The 14,987-nt window shown below is 45.9% G+C and overlaps 1 protein-coding gene across 2 annotated transcripts in view; it reads left to right on the top strand.

Moving 5' to 3' along the window:
- PHF12 (PHD finger protein 12) overlaps positions 1 to 14,987 on the top strand; it is a 418,108-nt gene that overhangs the window by 359,984 nt on the left and 43,137 nt on the right. For both annotated transcript variants that reach the window (XM_085649156.1, XM_085649157.1), the window contains exons 11-12: positions 4,765 to 4,908; positions 14,617 to 14,718. In XM_085649156.1, the coding sequence (XP_085505282.1) occupies positions 4,765 to 4,908; positions 14,617 to 14,718 (246 nt within the window). The remainder of the gene's footprint in view (positions 1 to 4,764; positions 4,909 to 14,616; positions 14,719 to 14,987) is intronic.

Here is a 14,987-nt window from a genome sequence, read left to right as displayed (position 1 = left end):
GGGCTCCATCTTTCCCTGCTGGCGAAAAACAATCTGAGGATGGAGCCGAAGCCCATGCGCAATACGAACCAGAGGAGGAGTCACCGAACTCGTGACTTCCAAAGACTTTCCAAGAGGAAAAACAAACTGCAAACATCCGGGCCCAACACCATATGGCGAGCTATGCACAGTGTATAGATCTGCAGCTCTACATGCCAAGAACAGATGCATACTGGTAAGTAGCATATTCCTTATTCAGAATATTGTCTAGTTAAGATAAAAGGACCGAAGACAGAATTTAGACTATTCTTGGATCCCTTTGTGGCTACCAAGTGGGTCAAAATGAAAAAAATCCATATTTTACCCACGTCCACATACTGTTGGCGAAGAAGCACAGTAAATTCCAAGGATTCATAAAATGAACAGAATACGATCACTGTGTAGTATTACCCCATGGACAAAGGTCCAATCCTCAGATATTATCCAAGTGCTTTTCAGTAGCCCACTTATGATGTCAGAAAATATTCAGTTATCCTTATCAGGACGGTTGGCTGATAATGGGCCTCAATTCCCAAAAAGTAGCTCGGACTTAGAAACAACAGTCTCACAGGCTATGTCTGCTCATTAACTACCAGAAATCCGTCCCAATTCATGCAAGTTCACCTTAGCGAGGGCGACCATAGATACAGCAGTAGGAAAAGTGTTTTCTTTGGAGGAGTGTGTGGCATCAGTCCGAGAATAGTGTCAGCTGCTTTAGAAGATTCCCAGTTCAACAGCTGGTTACATTTCCTCTCTAATGGCTTTCATGGCATCTTCTAAACTTTCATGTTGACAGCAGCCAAATTGTCTCTCTCCTGGTGGTGCAAACGAGGCAGTCTTCTGCAAGGGATACGTTTTCAGCATGGAGCTCCAACCCAGACTGTTACAGATGCGTCTGCCAGGTTTAGAGGCGCCTCAAGTACCTCTCTCCCTGCAGGGCCTTTGGTCAAAGGGAGTAGCCCTCACTTCAGTTTCTTTGAAATGCACACCAATTCAATGGACACTCATGCATCCCTTGAACAAACTGAGGCACATGATCGAGGCTGTTCACTGAAAATGCAGAATATGTTTATGAGCGTATTGTTAATAGCAGTTCACCTACCAGGCGTTCTGCAGTGGCAAGCATATTTACTTAGCATATTTTATGAAGATAACCATGATGGGGTTTAGATAGTGGTGTCCCTCGAGAAATCTTCACAGCTTGGAGCTATTAAAGAAAGTCTATCTATTCCACATGTCTCAGAGAAAGAAATGGCAAGACTTTGCTTCCAGATCCAGGTTCTCTGGGCATTTCTCTTTTGGTGAATTGGTCAAAGACCTTACTATAGTCAACTCTTTTTATCTGATTCCATTTATACCAATATTTATTTTGAAACTCTGGATTGTCCGTAAACATGAATCCTTATTGGTCCAGTCAATAGTGGTAACTAGACGTGCACCAAATGTCAGTGAAACCAATGCATGCTGAACATCCTCACCAGATTACAAGGTCTGAACATGACATCCTTGAAATTGTTCTCATGGGATGAGAGCAGACTATATGGTCATCTAAATTTTCCCGAGATGTGCATGAGCATTTTAAAAAAAAGTTTAACATCCATCAACAAGAGCTCCCTGCTGCATCAAAGATATTTTGCTTTTGGTGTCACAAACGTCACGTTTAAGCATCATTTTTCTGATCAATATTTGAAACCTCAGATTCCTCACCTTGTTAATACCCCGCCAGGCTGTATCTGGATATTTTTCTCAGCAATTCACTGAAGCAAAAGTAGGTGGCTTTGTGCATATCCCCCGGGTTTAGCCCACCCTAAACTGACAGCAGGGCCACATATCACCACTACCTCTGCGCGTTTACCTCGCTTCCTTTCTTTCCGCTGGTTCCAATTCTAATCCAGAGTTCACTCCCTCGATTCTGTCACTGACAGAATTCTTTACGGATTTTTTCCAGTCTACAAGGGACGTGTCTTCCCCCCCCAAAAAAGTGCACAATTTAAACTGTGCCAGGATTGCCATAAACAGATGTCTGTGACGGACCCCCATGAGGTTGTCTCTGGTATCTCAGCTCCTCAAATGATTTTAAATCATGTCAGCTGTGCTCAGATGAATCTGAAGGCCATTTGACATTGTGATGTTAAACTCTGTCACGGGACACTGCAGAAAAGAGCAAAAGGCTTAATCTCTGGTGCAGGCGCATTCCTGATTGCGAGGCGGTTCCTTAGAAACCTCCCCTCAAATTTCAAAAAGAGGCATAATAAGTCAAAGCGTGGCTACCCTTCTTCCCACCACTCTTGTCTTGAGAAGTCATGCGGATGTCAGGGGACATCTCCTGCAATGGAACTGATCCCTCACTTGCCCTGATTCAGCCAGTATTTCCAGAGGCATTGGCGATGCCACAACAGATCCAAGCCTTCGAAGAGGCAATGTTCTGGATTTTTGTTATATTTCCAAATCCCTCTAGAGCACTTTCAGGTCCCATGGATCCTAGGAGGCTTCCAGTCGGGTTGTGCCGGTCTATTCTTCCCCGACGTAGACTCTCTCTTGACCCCATTCCGGAACATGCCCCATCTCCGGGGCCAATGCCTGCACATTCGGCGTGGCGACCCATGCCATTTCCCCGGCCGTTGACACCGCAACACTGAAGGAAGAACCTTTAGTCCTATTGGGCTGAAGTGAATGCACAGCAACCTCAGCCGAGGTTGCACCTAGCTTGATTCCAACCCCAATCAGACCCTGAAGGCATATTTCAGATTCCTCAACGTTTTTCAGATCCATGAAGGAGATAGTAAGCCGCACCTATATGTTTAAGAAAACTTATTTTTGACCATACAAGATGGCAGTGGCCGTGGCATCTCCCCTGACACTGGCCTTAACTGTACACCTGGCCCCTCCATTTATGAATCCACCTCCACCACATTGGTGAATGGGAGGGCAGCAGAAGTGCTCAACTCTCTAGCTTCCTTCAGTGAAGTCAAAATAAATGTCCTCAGAGGTACGGCAGCCAGGACAGACCTCCTCAGAACCACTACTCCCCATTAATGAAGCCCTCCGAGAGACACCATCCTTGGCACTTTTAAAAAGCTATGAACTTGCCCCCTGTCAATAGGCAGAATGCTACGAGACATTGGCCAGCTCTGGTGGACCCACCTTCCCTTGTCCAGGATCCCATATCGGAAAGCCTCATGTTGCAAGTCTCCACTTCCTTCCCAACTACACCTCTAGACAGGGAGTCCACATGGATGGAGCCCTTTAGGAAAGGCATTACTCGCATGGTACGACTGGCACCGGATCGGATCCGGGAATGGATCCTTGGGGACTGACTGTCGCTGAAGCGGCCGGCACTGTATCGAATGGGGCCACTTCTGACCCGGCAGGGCCCGAAGGCTCACCAGTGGGGTCGGGCCTTCCAAGTATGAGGCGCATGGCCTCATAAAGCTTTTAGTTGGGATGGGGTCGCTCCGGCACCCGTAAGGTCGGGGATTTAGCCCAGGCACTACAGTAGAGCCAGGCCTTGAATGATACTACTTTGTCTTGTTGCCTGACCGATGAGAAATCGAAGACCTCTTCGAGTTCTTGTGCCGAGACTTACCCAAAAATCCTGAGTATTCGGAATGGGACGAGGATCGCATACTCCTTGACCACTCCCAGGACCTTGAGTGTCGTGGCGTTGCCTGTTTAGCCACCATGAGCTTGGCGTACCGCTTCAACAGAGCCTTGGTATTCAAGGCACGGCGGTCTGAGCACGACTTCAGGTCGTGGTCTCACTTGAGACCATCACAGGCATACAGTCGATGACAGGCTCTGCCGGGCTTGAAGGGTGACTTTCCTGGAGGACATTCCTGCCACACCAAGAGGAAAAAAGCTAAAAAAGAGAAGTCAAAAAATTCCTGTCAAACAGTGACTGAAGGGGTAGCTCTTTTCCTGATCAGCGCTGGTTGGCATGGAAAGAAACTGTCATCAGAGCTTAGGTGGCAACTATATAGGTGCCTCAGACATCACTACCAGCGCGGACGATACACGTGGGTCGAAGCGACACCATCTACTGGCGTGCAGGGGTACTGCTCACGAAAAATCTTCCAGATCCAGTTCAACACCTGGGAAACTCAAAAGGTAAGGAATCTGCTGCTAGGTATAGTCTCTACCAAATAAGGCGCTATTGAAGATAAGTAACTTGTTTTTTAGGACTTGAATGAAGACTATTTCTTCCCCTTCATAATGCACACTGACTAACATGTATGCAGTCTTATATGGAGTAGAGATTCCCACACTTGAACTTTTTCTGTAAGCTTTTTTTTCGTTGTTCTTTTTTTTCTTTTTTATATCTGGCACATGCCGTGCACACTGCTCTTCCATGCATGCACTGCAGCATACAAAGATATCTGCCAAGCTTACACTTGCAGTACAGACTCGATGGCTCTTTGCTGGCCTTTACACCTGCGTTTAAGACACTAAGAGTTTTTTGCTTTCTCAGACTCTGTACACACTAGAACCTTTCTTTCACCATAGAAGGCCTAATGTCTAACTCTTTCTGAAGCTGCTCCTTCACTTGCAGTGATTATTCCCAAGTCCTTAATGTCTCAAGCATTCATTGATGGTCATTGATTTTTTAACTCCAGTTAGAGTAGCATAATTATTACATTGTTAAATAAACATGTTCAAGCAGAATGTTTCTCACTGATTGGAAATACTCACCTGGTCAAGTGGACCTGGTACTAAACTTCTCTAAGCTAATGCTGCTCTTTTCCACAGAGATCGAGATAAACCTGCTGGATGACAAGCTTGTTAAGTTTCTGGCCTTCCAGAGGATACAGCAACTTTTCACACCCAAAGCATCACCAGCAGCCAACAGTTTAGCTCCACACCAGCCACCCCCTGTCGGAACGCAGCCGGAAGGTGAGTGTCCTGCAACACATGGCTATGGTATAGGCTGTTTGAGTAACACTTAAACAGCGATTGGTTACATCAACCCTGCTACTAACCAACCACACTTTCGGTGTACATCAAAGGGGGGAGTGTCGTGCCATCAATATTTACTTTTTACTTCCTTTAACTGGTCACCCATGAAAGCATATATTTTGCGGTATAAATCTGTCCTGAATTCACATGGTGTGTAGTGTTCCACCATCTAGTAACTTGGCCAAGAAGTGGGAGACAGCAGAAGGGTCACATGCAAATCTAGAAGATCTTCAAGCTGCTAACCCATTCTTACAAGTATAATGGTTTATTTTGCAGTGCAAATATCTCCCAGATTCATTGCTTGCTTCACTGTATTGTTTACTTCACTGTAATTAGTAGCATGTGCTGCTGTAAGTCACATGCTCTTCACACTCTTGGCAACTAGTATTTGGCATGGATGTTTGCAGGTTGTTTTTCTTTGGCATCCAAACTTCAAAGCTGCAAACTTCCTGCCAGCCAACAGGTGCACAGCAATCAACACCACCTCAATGGCACTTCCCTTCAAGACCTCGGCAGCCCTTTCAATCAGAGTTAGGGAATGGGCCAGCTCAGAGAGGGGGCTTGTTAAGCAAATTAATGTCCCACCAGATAACATCACTGGGAGAAGAAAAGAAGACTTCCTCTAGGAGTGGAGATCGATCACCCCTGACAAATAGATACTGAACATTAACCAACACAGTTACTGTATTGAACTCCTTTAAACGCCACCAAGTGTCATGCAAAAAAAGAGAACACATACGAAGGAAGAGCAACAACATTTGCAACAAAAGGTGCAGGAGCTTCTACAAAAGCAAATGACGGAAATGTACCAAGCGAGGTGATTAACAAGGGAATCGCCTGTTTATTTCCTGGCGCTAAGACCAATCACTGAGCCCAATTCTGGATCTTCAGTTTTTAGAAGTAGGCAGACCTTTTATACTGCAAGCTCCTTCAGGCACTGTTACCACTAATGCACCCCACACGGGATAAAGAGCACATATGGGGAACTAAACATGAGGGATTTGTGAAAAACAAGGGAAGCAGTACAACACATTCATGTGTTGGAACTGAAAACAGTCTTACTGGCTCTAAGAGCTTTTCACACATAGATAAAGGGGAAGACAGTGAAAACTCAGAGGTAGCAAGACAAATAAGCTTTCTGATGGCAGTATACCTACCAGGTGCTCAAAACAGAGGCAGCCAGACCTAAGCAGACAAGCAACTATCTCTCACAAATGATATGTGGAACACCAAGTATTAGAAAAGGTACACCAGAAATAGATGTTTGCAGCACCAGAAAATGCAAAATTCCAAACCTTTGCATCCAGGTACCCACACCACCTGTCCCAGGGAATGCCCACTCAATAGTCTAAACAAGGTAATTTGCCCACTTCCCTGATGCCTCCCCCCACCCCCATATGACTAATATCGTAGTTGTTAAACAAGTGCAAACAGTCCTCCCTGATGCTAACCTTAATAGCACAGTTATGGGCAAGACAACCATGGTTCTCAGGCATCAAGGAAATGTCCCAGGCGAAAATAATTAAGCTTACCAGTTCAGCTGGACCTCCTGTAAATACAAAAGGGCCAGATTTTTAACCGGGAGCTGCCAGCCTCAGCCTAGCAGATTAGTTTCTGAAGACTTAGAAATTGGACATTTGGGTCCCCTAAGAGACACATGGGCGTTTTAAGGAAAGCCAGAAGGCCAAACACAAAGAAATGCTACGGTGCTAAATGGAAGAGATATGTCCGTTGGTGCATCAAAAAGGGTGTTTTTGACCATAGAACACAGAACAATGTAGTCATTAAATGCCTAACACATTTGCTAGATGGGGACCTAACTTACACTTCACTAAAAAAACTTAGGGAGCGAACCGATAAACTGTGCTAAACAGGAAGTCCCTCATATGTTTTTTCAACTGACGTTCTGGGTATGTGGAGCTTTCATTTTCCTTTTTTTTCTCCTCCCACTCTCCTATCCTACCCCCTAACCCTTCCCTATCAATTTGCCTCTTCCCACAGGCCTCTGGATGTAGGTTGATGTGTGTATACAAAAAAACTGATCTGAATCCTTGAAAATAATTACTGTCCCTGTGATAGTCTTCCACCACTGGAAATGGGAGAGTCAGGAAAACTAACTTTAATGGTCCTGTCTCCCACCCTGATTAAAAATTAGTGTGGCGACTTTCTGCGGATCCGGCATTGTGGGGTAGGTCTCCCGCCGAGTGGACGCATCACAAACGACACCCGTTACCTTAACGTTTCCCCTCTTATGCCGTGAATCGATGGGGCCAGCCAGTTTGGCTACTGCATCTACGGGTACTACACCCTTCAGGTACAACCAAGATGGTAAAATTAGGTTAATACACCTTATCACCATTTATTTCAGTGTGGATTCACAACTCTTTCATTAGGTCCTGAAGAATTGCCGCCAGATCCACCAGACTATCGGGCAAGAAACATGTAGACCAAAGCTATTTGAGCGCACAAAACTGCAGAAGGTCGCCACACTAATTTTTAACCAAGGTGGGAGACAGGACCATTCAAGTTAGTTTTCCTGACTCTCCCATTTCCCTGTTTTAACTCACAAGGTTTACGTCAACCTACACTTTTTGCACTTCTACACTTAAGGGCCCATCACACGCACTGCACCATATGGCAAGGAATAAAAGATCGCTACCAAAGAGCCCCTGCAAAGGGTGCCTGCCGGGTATTGCAGCACCGACCCGACGAGAAGCATGCCCGATGATGAAGCATGACTCCCAGCGGTGTGAGGGCCCTCATTCCAAAAGGAAGGATTCCCCATCCTTCCTCTCGTTAGCCACTCTAGGATCCCGTCGCTCACTTTTTTTTTCAACCCCTCTTTTGCTCTACCATAAGGAACTGCATACTCATTTGTTTATTACGTACGCTAGGGCACGCATGCTGGACCTTCTAAAGCCCTTCGTCCCTCTTCTTTGATACAGTCTTCCACCACTGCCAGTCTCATAAACTTGCACGAGTTTTCAGAAGCCATCCTCAATATTCAATTGGTATTCACTTTAGAAGTCCTTTGTAACCAGGCCTTAAGCAACACATTTTAATGTGGAGCACTGTAAGTGTACTCAGATGTTGAGTCCATTAGAAAAAAAATCTAGACCAGTCCTAGTAAAAAATGAAAAATAAAACACACTGGACAGCACAGCTTGTAAAAGCTATGCATCTCTATGACTTGGAAACGTTGTGCAATCTAATATTTATGGGACTTCTGTCACTGGAACCACTTAAATATGGAGCTTGAAAATTGCCCTTGGCATTACAGACTTAAGTTGTATGTCCAGCAAGCCAGTCAGTCATCATGTCTGTCCCAGGCAGTCTTATCCAAAAACCACAGAACATAAGTGAGGTGAAGATGTTTGGCACTTTTTCCTGAAAATCTATGTTCGAGGCATACGAGCTGCAGGTCACACACTAGCATGGTAGATCGCCATCTGGTGTTGGGCTCGAATGTTTGCACGTTGTTGTTGTCTTGGAAGAAGTCTTTGTAGTCCCGAGATAGGTGACTCCTCCCTTGGACGATAGTGCGCCTGGGCATCAATTCCATCGTTAGATTGTTTTTTCCCGCCATTGGGTTGGGATGCAACTTTTCCGCTCTGGTTGGAAATCTCAATTCCAAGCTTCTCGAAGCGCAAAATTTAAAGAAATACCATCGAATCACCTTCATCTTCGACATCTATTTCATCGGCTCGATTCCAGGCGTCGACGCGGGTCGGTGGGCCTATCCACGCCGTAAGGCCTACGGCTCATGTAAAGGACGCCTTTCAAAAAATGCCCTCAGTGTGGAGCAAAATGTCCGCACAGTGACCATCACAAGGTCTGCAACCTGTGCCTATCACCTGAACACGACGAGTCCAGCTGTCCAGCCTGTGCATCCTTTCGATCCAAAAAGACCATCCGAGACCGAAGGGCTAGAAGACACATCATGGCACAGAGACCAGCTCCAGAACCAAAGGACATCTTTGATGAAGGCCCCGATGTCCCAGAAGAAGATTCCGAGGATCTCAAAATCATCTCCGATTCAAAAGACTCAGACGACCTCATCACTCCTGGGCAATGTGTGAGTACTACTGCTCCTGCCCCAACCCCTCCAAAACCAAAGGCAGTGGTCAAGACTTCGCCTGTTGGCCCCAGTCTAGACCGAAAACATCCTTCAGAAGCCCCGCCTCTGGGGTCGGCTCCGAAGAAAAAAGACCAGCCTTCTGGTAGCTCGGGACCGAGCAAACCGCACGTCATTGTCCCTTCGGCACCGAAGCCAAAAACACTCGGCGCTGAAATCGGCTCTGACGCCTTCCACCTCCAAATTGGCCCCGAAAACGCCAAGGCCCATAGATAAGCCGGCTTCGAAGGTTCCCAAGCCTAAAGATCCAGCTTCGGCTCCGAAACTAACATCCTCGGCACCGAAACAAACCGCTAAGGATTCTGATACACCTCCTAAAGCCAAAACCTTTAAGGATCAACCACAACCTCGCTCGGAACCGAAAAAATCGGCACTGAAAACTGTTACAGAGGAACAAGAACTTTTTCACCCAGATCCCATCGATCCAAGGAAGAAAAAGATTTAGATCAACCCAAAAACTGGACATGTCACGGCTGTGCCATGTAAAAAAAAAACGAAAACTGGACACACCATCTGCTCCAGTTCCTGTACACAAGAAGGACTCTGCAACATCGCCTATGCCCCATTCTTCTCCTGCACTGCCTTCTAACCCACCTCCTCTGCCTACACCACCCTTACCTGTAACTTCTCCACCACATACACCACCTCCGGATGATGATGTTGACCTAGGGATTGGGGGGGATCCTAATGACCCGTTCACGGATCCAAATACCTCACCACTTGATGATTGGGCATTCCCTATCCCAATAGACCTACCAGACCCACAGCCATATCCCTCAAAACCATCTCCCCCAGATGATCACCTGGGGTTTGGTCAATTATTAAATGGAGCTGCACTTTATCATGGTGTTACAATGCACTCCGACGCACCAGAGGAAGATTTCCTCTTAGATACTTTTGAACAATCTCAAAAGTCAGTGCAAATATTACCTATGATCAAAGGAGTCATTAAGCATGCCCCTGAAGTATTTAAAGACCCCGTCCGTGCCAGTGTTCTTAGCCCTAGAATAGAAAAGAAATATAGGCCTGCCCTTGAAGATTCTACATACATCAAAGGACAGTTGCCTTTGGATTCTCTAGTCGTTTCCAAGGCTAAGAAACGCGCCAACTCCCAGACCTCCGGAGATGCACCACCCCCGGATAAAGAATCCAAACTGCTAGAAGCTTCTGGCAAAAGAGTAGCAGCACAAGCAGCTAACCACTGGCGTATTGCCAACACCCAAGCACTACTGGCAAAATATGACAGGGTACACTACGACCAGTTAGAAAATCTCGTACAACATCTGCCTGACCAGTATAAAACCCAGGCAAGTGACCTTATCCAAGAGGGCAAACTAATTTCAAATGCGTCAATTAAATGTGCACTTGACGCAGCAGACACTGCCTCTAGATCAATTAACACCAGTGTGCACCTTAGATGACATGCCTGGCTACGCATTTCAGGCTTTAAACCAGAGGTACAAACTACCATACTCAGTCAGCCATTCAACCAAGAACAGCTATTTGGGCCGGCTGTAGACACTGCCCTTGAAAAAATGAAAAAGGACACAGACTATTAAGTCAATGGGAGCATTACAGTCTCCACAAACGCATGGCTCCTTTCGGTGCTCCTTCTACAGAGGAGCCTCCAAAAATATGGGTGCAGACACCTCATCTACATTCAAAGCCACTACACAAACATCACCCAGTTGAGGATATTTTAGAGGCGGATACAGAGAGAACAACAACAAGGGACGAGGTCGAGGTAATAACACTCGCACCTCCCCTGCCACAAAACAGTGACTTTCCTCCGCTCCCCCTGGACCATTCCACTCCAGTCAGGGGCAGACTAACACAGTTCCTACCTGTCTGGAACTCTATCACAACAGACAAGTGGGTAAGACAAATTATACAGTATGGTTACTGCCTGGAACTTACAGCTAACCCCCACACATACCACCCAAACAGCATCCGATGTCTGCAGACCATCTAACGCTCCTCAAACAAGAGGTTCTCTCACTGCTTCAAAAGCACGCAATAGAGCCAGTTCCCTTAGAGCATCAAGGAACAGGGGTATACTCACTGTACTTCCTAATCCCCAAAAAGGACTGAACTCTGAGACAAATACTCAACCTCAGACCCCTAAATCTGTATATACACTCAGATCATTTCCATATGATCACTTTTCAACAAGTGCTCCCACTGCTGCAACAAGGCGATTTCCTTGCCACACTAGATCTCAAGGACGCCTACTTCCACATTCCCATACATCCTGCTCACAGGAAGTACCTAAGGTTTGAGGTGGACAGACAACACTACCAGTTCACAGTCCTTACATTCGCTGTAACAACCGCGCCCAGAGTATTCACAAAATGTCTTGCAGTAGTAGCAGCACATCTCAGAAGATAACAAATTCTTGTCTTCCCGCTAATAAAAGCCAAGTCATTAGACCAATGTGTTCTACACACTCACCAAACCATCCAACTATTACACAACTTGGGGTTCACGATCAACTATCCCAAGTCTCATCTCCAACCCTCTCATATACACCAATATCTAGGAGCTACCATAAACACCTCCACAGCCCTAGCTTATCCCAGTCCAGCCAGGATAGCCAGTATACAAGCTCTTATCACAAAATTTCAAAACCAACACTCTCTTCGAGCCAGAGTGTTCATGCAGCTCATAGGCATGATGGCATCTTGCATCTTCATTGTGCCTTATGCAAGACTTCAAATGCGTCCCTTACAGGAATGTCTAGCACGTCAGTGGAACCAGGCTCACGGACAACTCACAGATCTGGGGTTGGTGGACAGCCGCACACATCGCTCTCTACAGTGGTGGAACATAACAAACTTGTCCAAAGGGCGGCCGTTCCTAGAGCCTCTTCCACAGATAGTGCTGACAACAGACGCATCACTCACAGGATGGGGAGCCCATCTCCTCGGACACACCACTCAGGGCAAATGGACCACTCAACAGAAAGTGCTCCATATCAATTAGTTGTAAGGATTACTGAAATCCTTCCAACTACATGTACAGAACAAGGCTGTCCTCATCCGGACGAAGAACATGACAGCCATGTATTAAGAGGAAGAGGTGTGGCGCCGCGGCCAGGGCGACTGACTCCGGAATCTGGTGATCACGGTTCGATCCCCGGCAGCAGATTAGCCCAGCACCATGTGACTCTGGGCAATAGCTTGCTTAATCTTCCCGACGGCCCCCAGCGCCTAGAGACCCTTACGGGTGATTGTTCGCGCTTTATAAATGTGGATTATTATCATGTATTACATACAAAAACGAGGAGGCGCACATTCTCTGCAGCTGTCCCAGCTCGCACAGAACATTTGGAGATGGGCCATACCTTAGAACATATACCTATTTGCAGGACACCTTCCAGGGGTTCACAATCAGATTGCTGATCTGTTAAGTCGACAGACACAACAGATCCACGAATGGGAACTACATCCCCAAGTTCTACTGCCCTTTTTCCCAAATGGGGCCAACCAGACATAGATCTGTTCGCCACGCACCAAAATGCCCAACCTTCGCCGCCAGGTTTCCCCACCCGGAGTCAAAGGGCAATGCGATATGGATGAACTGGTCAGGCAGATTTGCGTACGCTTTTCCGCCTCTCCCACTCATTCCACTAGTAGTATGCAATCTCAGGCAGCAGTCTCTCAAACTGATCCTAGTAGCTCCCACATGGGCATGCCAGCTGTGGTTCACAACACTACTGGAACTCTCTCTAGTTCCACACCAAAATATGCATCTCTCCCTGTCCTTAATAACCCAGAACCATGGAGAGATCAGACATCCAGATCCAGGTCAACTGAATCTGGCGATCTGGCTCCTGAAGTCCTAGAGTTCGGTTACCTTAACCTGCCACCAGACTGCATGAACATTATAAAAGAAGCCAGAAGACCTACTACTAGAGCTTGCTATGCTGCAAAATGGAAAAGATTTGCCATTTACTGCACTAACAATAATATACACCCACTGGATGCATCCATCCAGAACATCATTTGCTACTTACTACACTTGCAAAGCTGTAATTTAGCATACTCATCTATACGTCTCCACCTAGCAGCATTAGCAGCTTACTTACAAAATCGACAGCACTTGTCACTCTTTAGAGTCCCTGCGAACAAAGCCTTCATGGAAGGACCTAAAAGAATTATTCCTCCCAGATTACCATCCTCTCCAGTGTGGAATCTAAACATTGTTCTTACTAGGCTCAATGGACCACCATTTGAACCTCTACATAAATGCGAACTCCAGTTCCTCACATGGAAAGTAGCTTTCCTTAACGCAATCACATCCCTCAGAAGGGTAAGTGAAATCCAGGCTTTAACCATACAAGAACCATTCTTACAATTACATCGTAACAAAGTGGTTCTTAGGACAAATCCAAAATTCCTTCCAAAAGTCCTATCTCCTTTTCATCTTAATCAATCAGTAGAGTTACTATTGTTCTTTCCAAACCCAGACTCTGTAGCGGAAAGAGCTCTTCATACCTTAGATGTTAAAAGAGCCCTTCTTTACTACATTGACAGAACTAAATCTTTCCACAAAACAATTGTTTGTAGCTTTCTCTCCACCACATAAGGGCAACCCCATCTCCAAATCTGGGATTGCTAGGTGGATAGTTAAATGTATCCAAATATGCTACCAGAAAGCTAAGCGCACACTAACAGTTCCACCTAGAGCGCATTCCACACGCAAACTAGGGACTTCCATGGCATTCTTAGGGAACATTCCCTTAGAAGACATTTGTAAGGCAGCCACATGGTCTACAACACACACCTTCACTAAACACTATTGTGTTGACGTACAAGCAAAGCAACAAGCTTCTGTGTGCCAAGCTGTCCTTAAAACTTTATTTCAAAAGGCTGCAACCGATACAGGTGACCACCGCTAGGGGAGATACTGCTATATAGTCTATGCTAGTGTGTGATCTGCAGCTCATATGCCAAAGAGCGGAATATGCTACTTACCAGTATGCATCTGTTCTTGGCATGTAGAGCTGCAGATCCACACACGCCTCCCCGGGGCCTGTATCTGTTCCAGCTTTATCTTACTTAGATATCACACATGGATATCTCTTTCTCTTCTACTAACTCCATTTCCCATCATGGCGAAAAACAATCTAACGATGGAGTTGATGGCCATGCACACTATCGTCCAAGGGAGGAGTCACCTATCTTGTGACTACAAAGACTTCTTCCAAGACATTAACAACGTGCAAGTATCCGAGCCCAACACCAGATGGCGATCTACTATGCTGGTGTGTGGATCTGCAGCTCTACGTGCCAAGAACAGATACATACTGGTAAGTAGCATATTTCTTCCTTCAAATCAGTGCAGTTCTTCCTTTCTCCCACCTAATAAATGGTGTGTCTCCTATGCTGTGCATCTAGAAATCTGTAACTTATGAAGGTCTATAATCTAGTGTGGCAAATAAGTGCATTCCCAGCATGGAATGATGCATCTGTGTTCTATTCTAATTATCGGCCTTCTTTTCTTTACAGCACAGAGAAGGGAGGTCCAAGCCAGGGCTGTTTTTTATCCTCTTATGGTGGGTGTGGGTGCAGCCGTCAGCATGTGTTACAGGACCCTCTACATTGGGACAGGTGAGACACTGGAAATGTCATTATATTCTACTCATTCACATGGCTTTTGCCAGCGTTCTCAAAATAAAAAACTGTCAAGGGTATGTGTTTTTGTTTTGTACTCACGATGTTCAATACGTAGTGCATGAGCATTGTGATTACAATCATTTCTAGGTTTGACAGACTGAACCCTCATTGATTTCTACAGCAACACTTGGATGGTACAGTCACAAAGGCAAATGAGTCCACCATCGTAGCCCCTCTCCTTTGTCAATGTACATAGGTTTTAA

The sequence above is a fragment of the Triturus cristatus genome, chromosome 3_2 (genome assembly GCF_964204655.1).
Source record: "Triturus cristatus chromosome 3_2, aTriCri1.1, whole genome shotgun sequence".
NCBI classification, from domain to species: Eukaryota; Metazoa; Chordata; class Amphibia; order Caudata; family Salamandridae; genus Triturus; species Triturus cristatus.
Note: the sequence above shows the minus strand (reverse complement) of the source record. Positions and strands in the feature narration are given on the sequence as shown.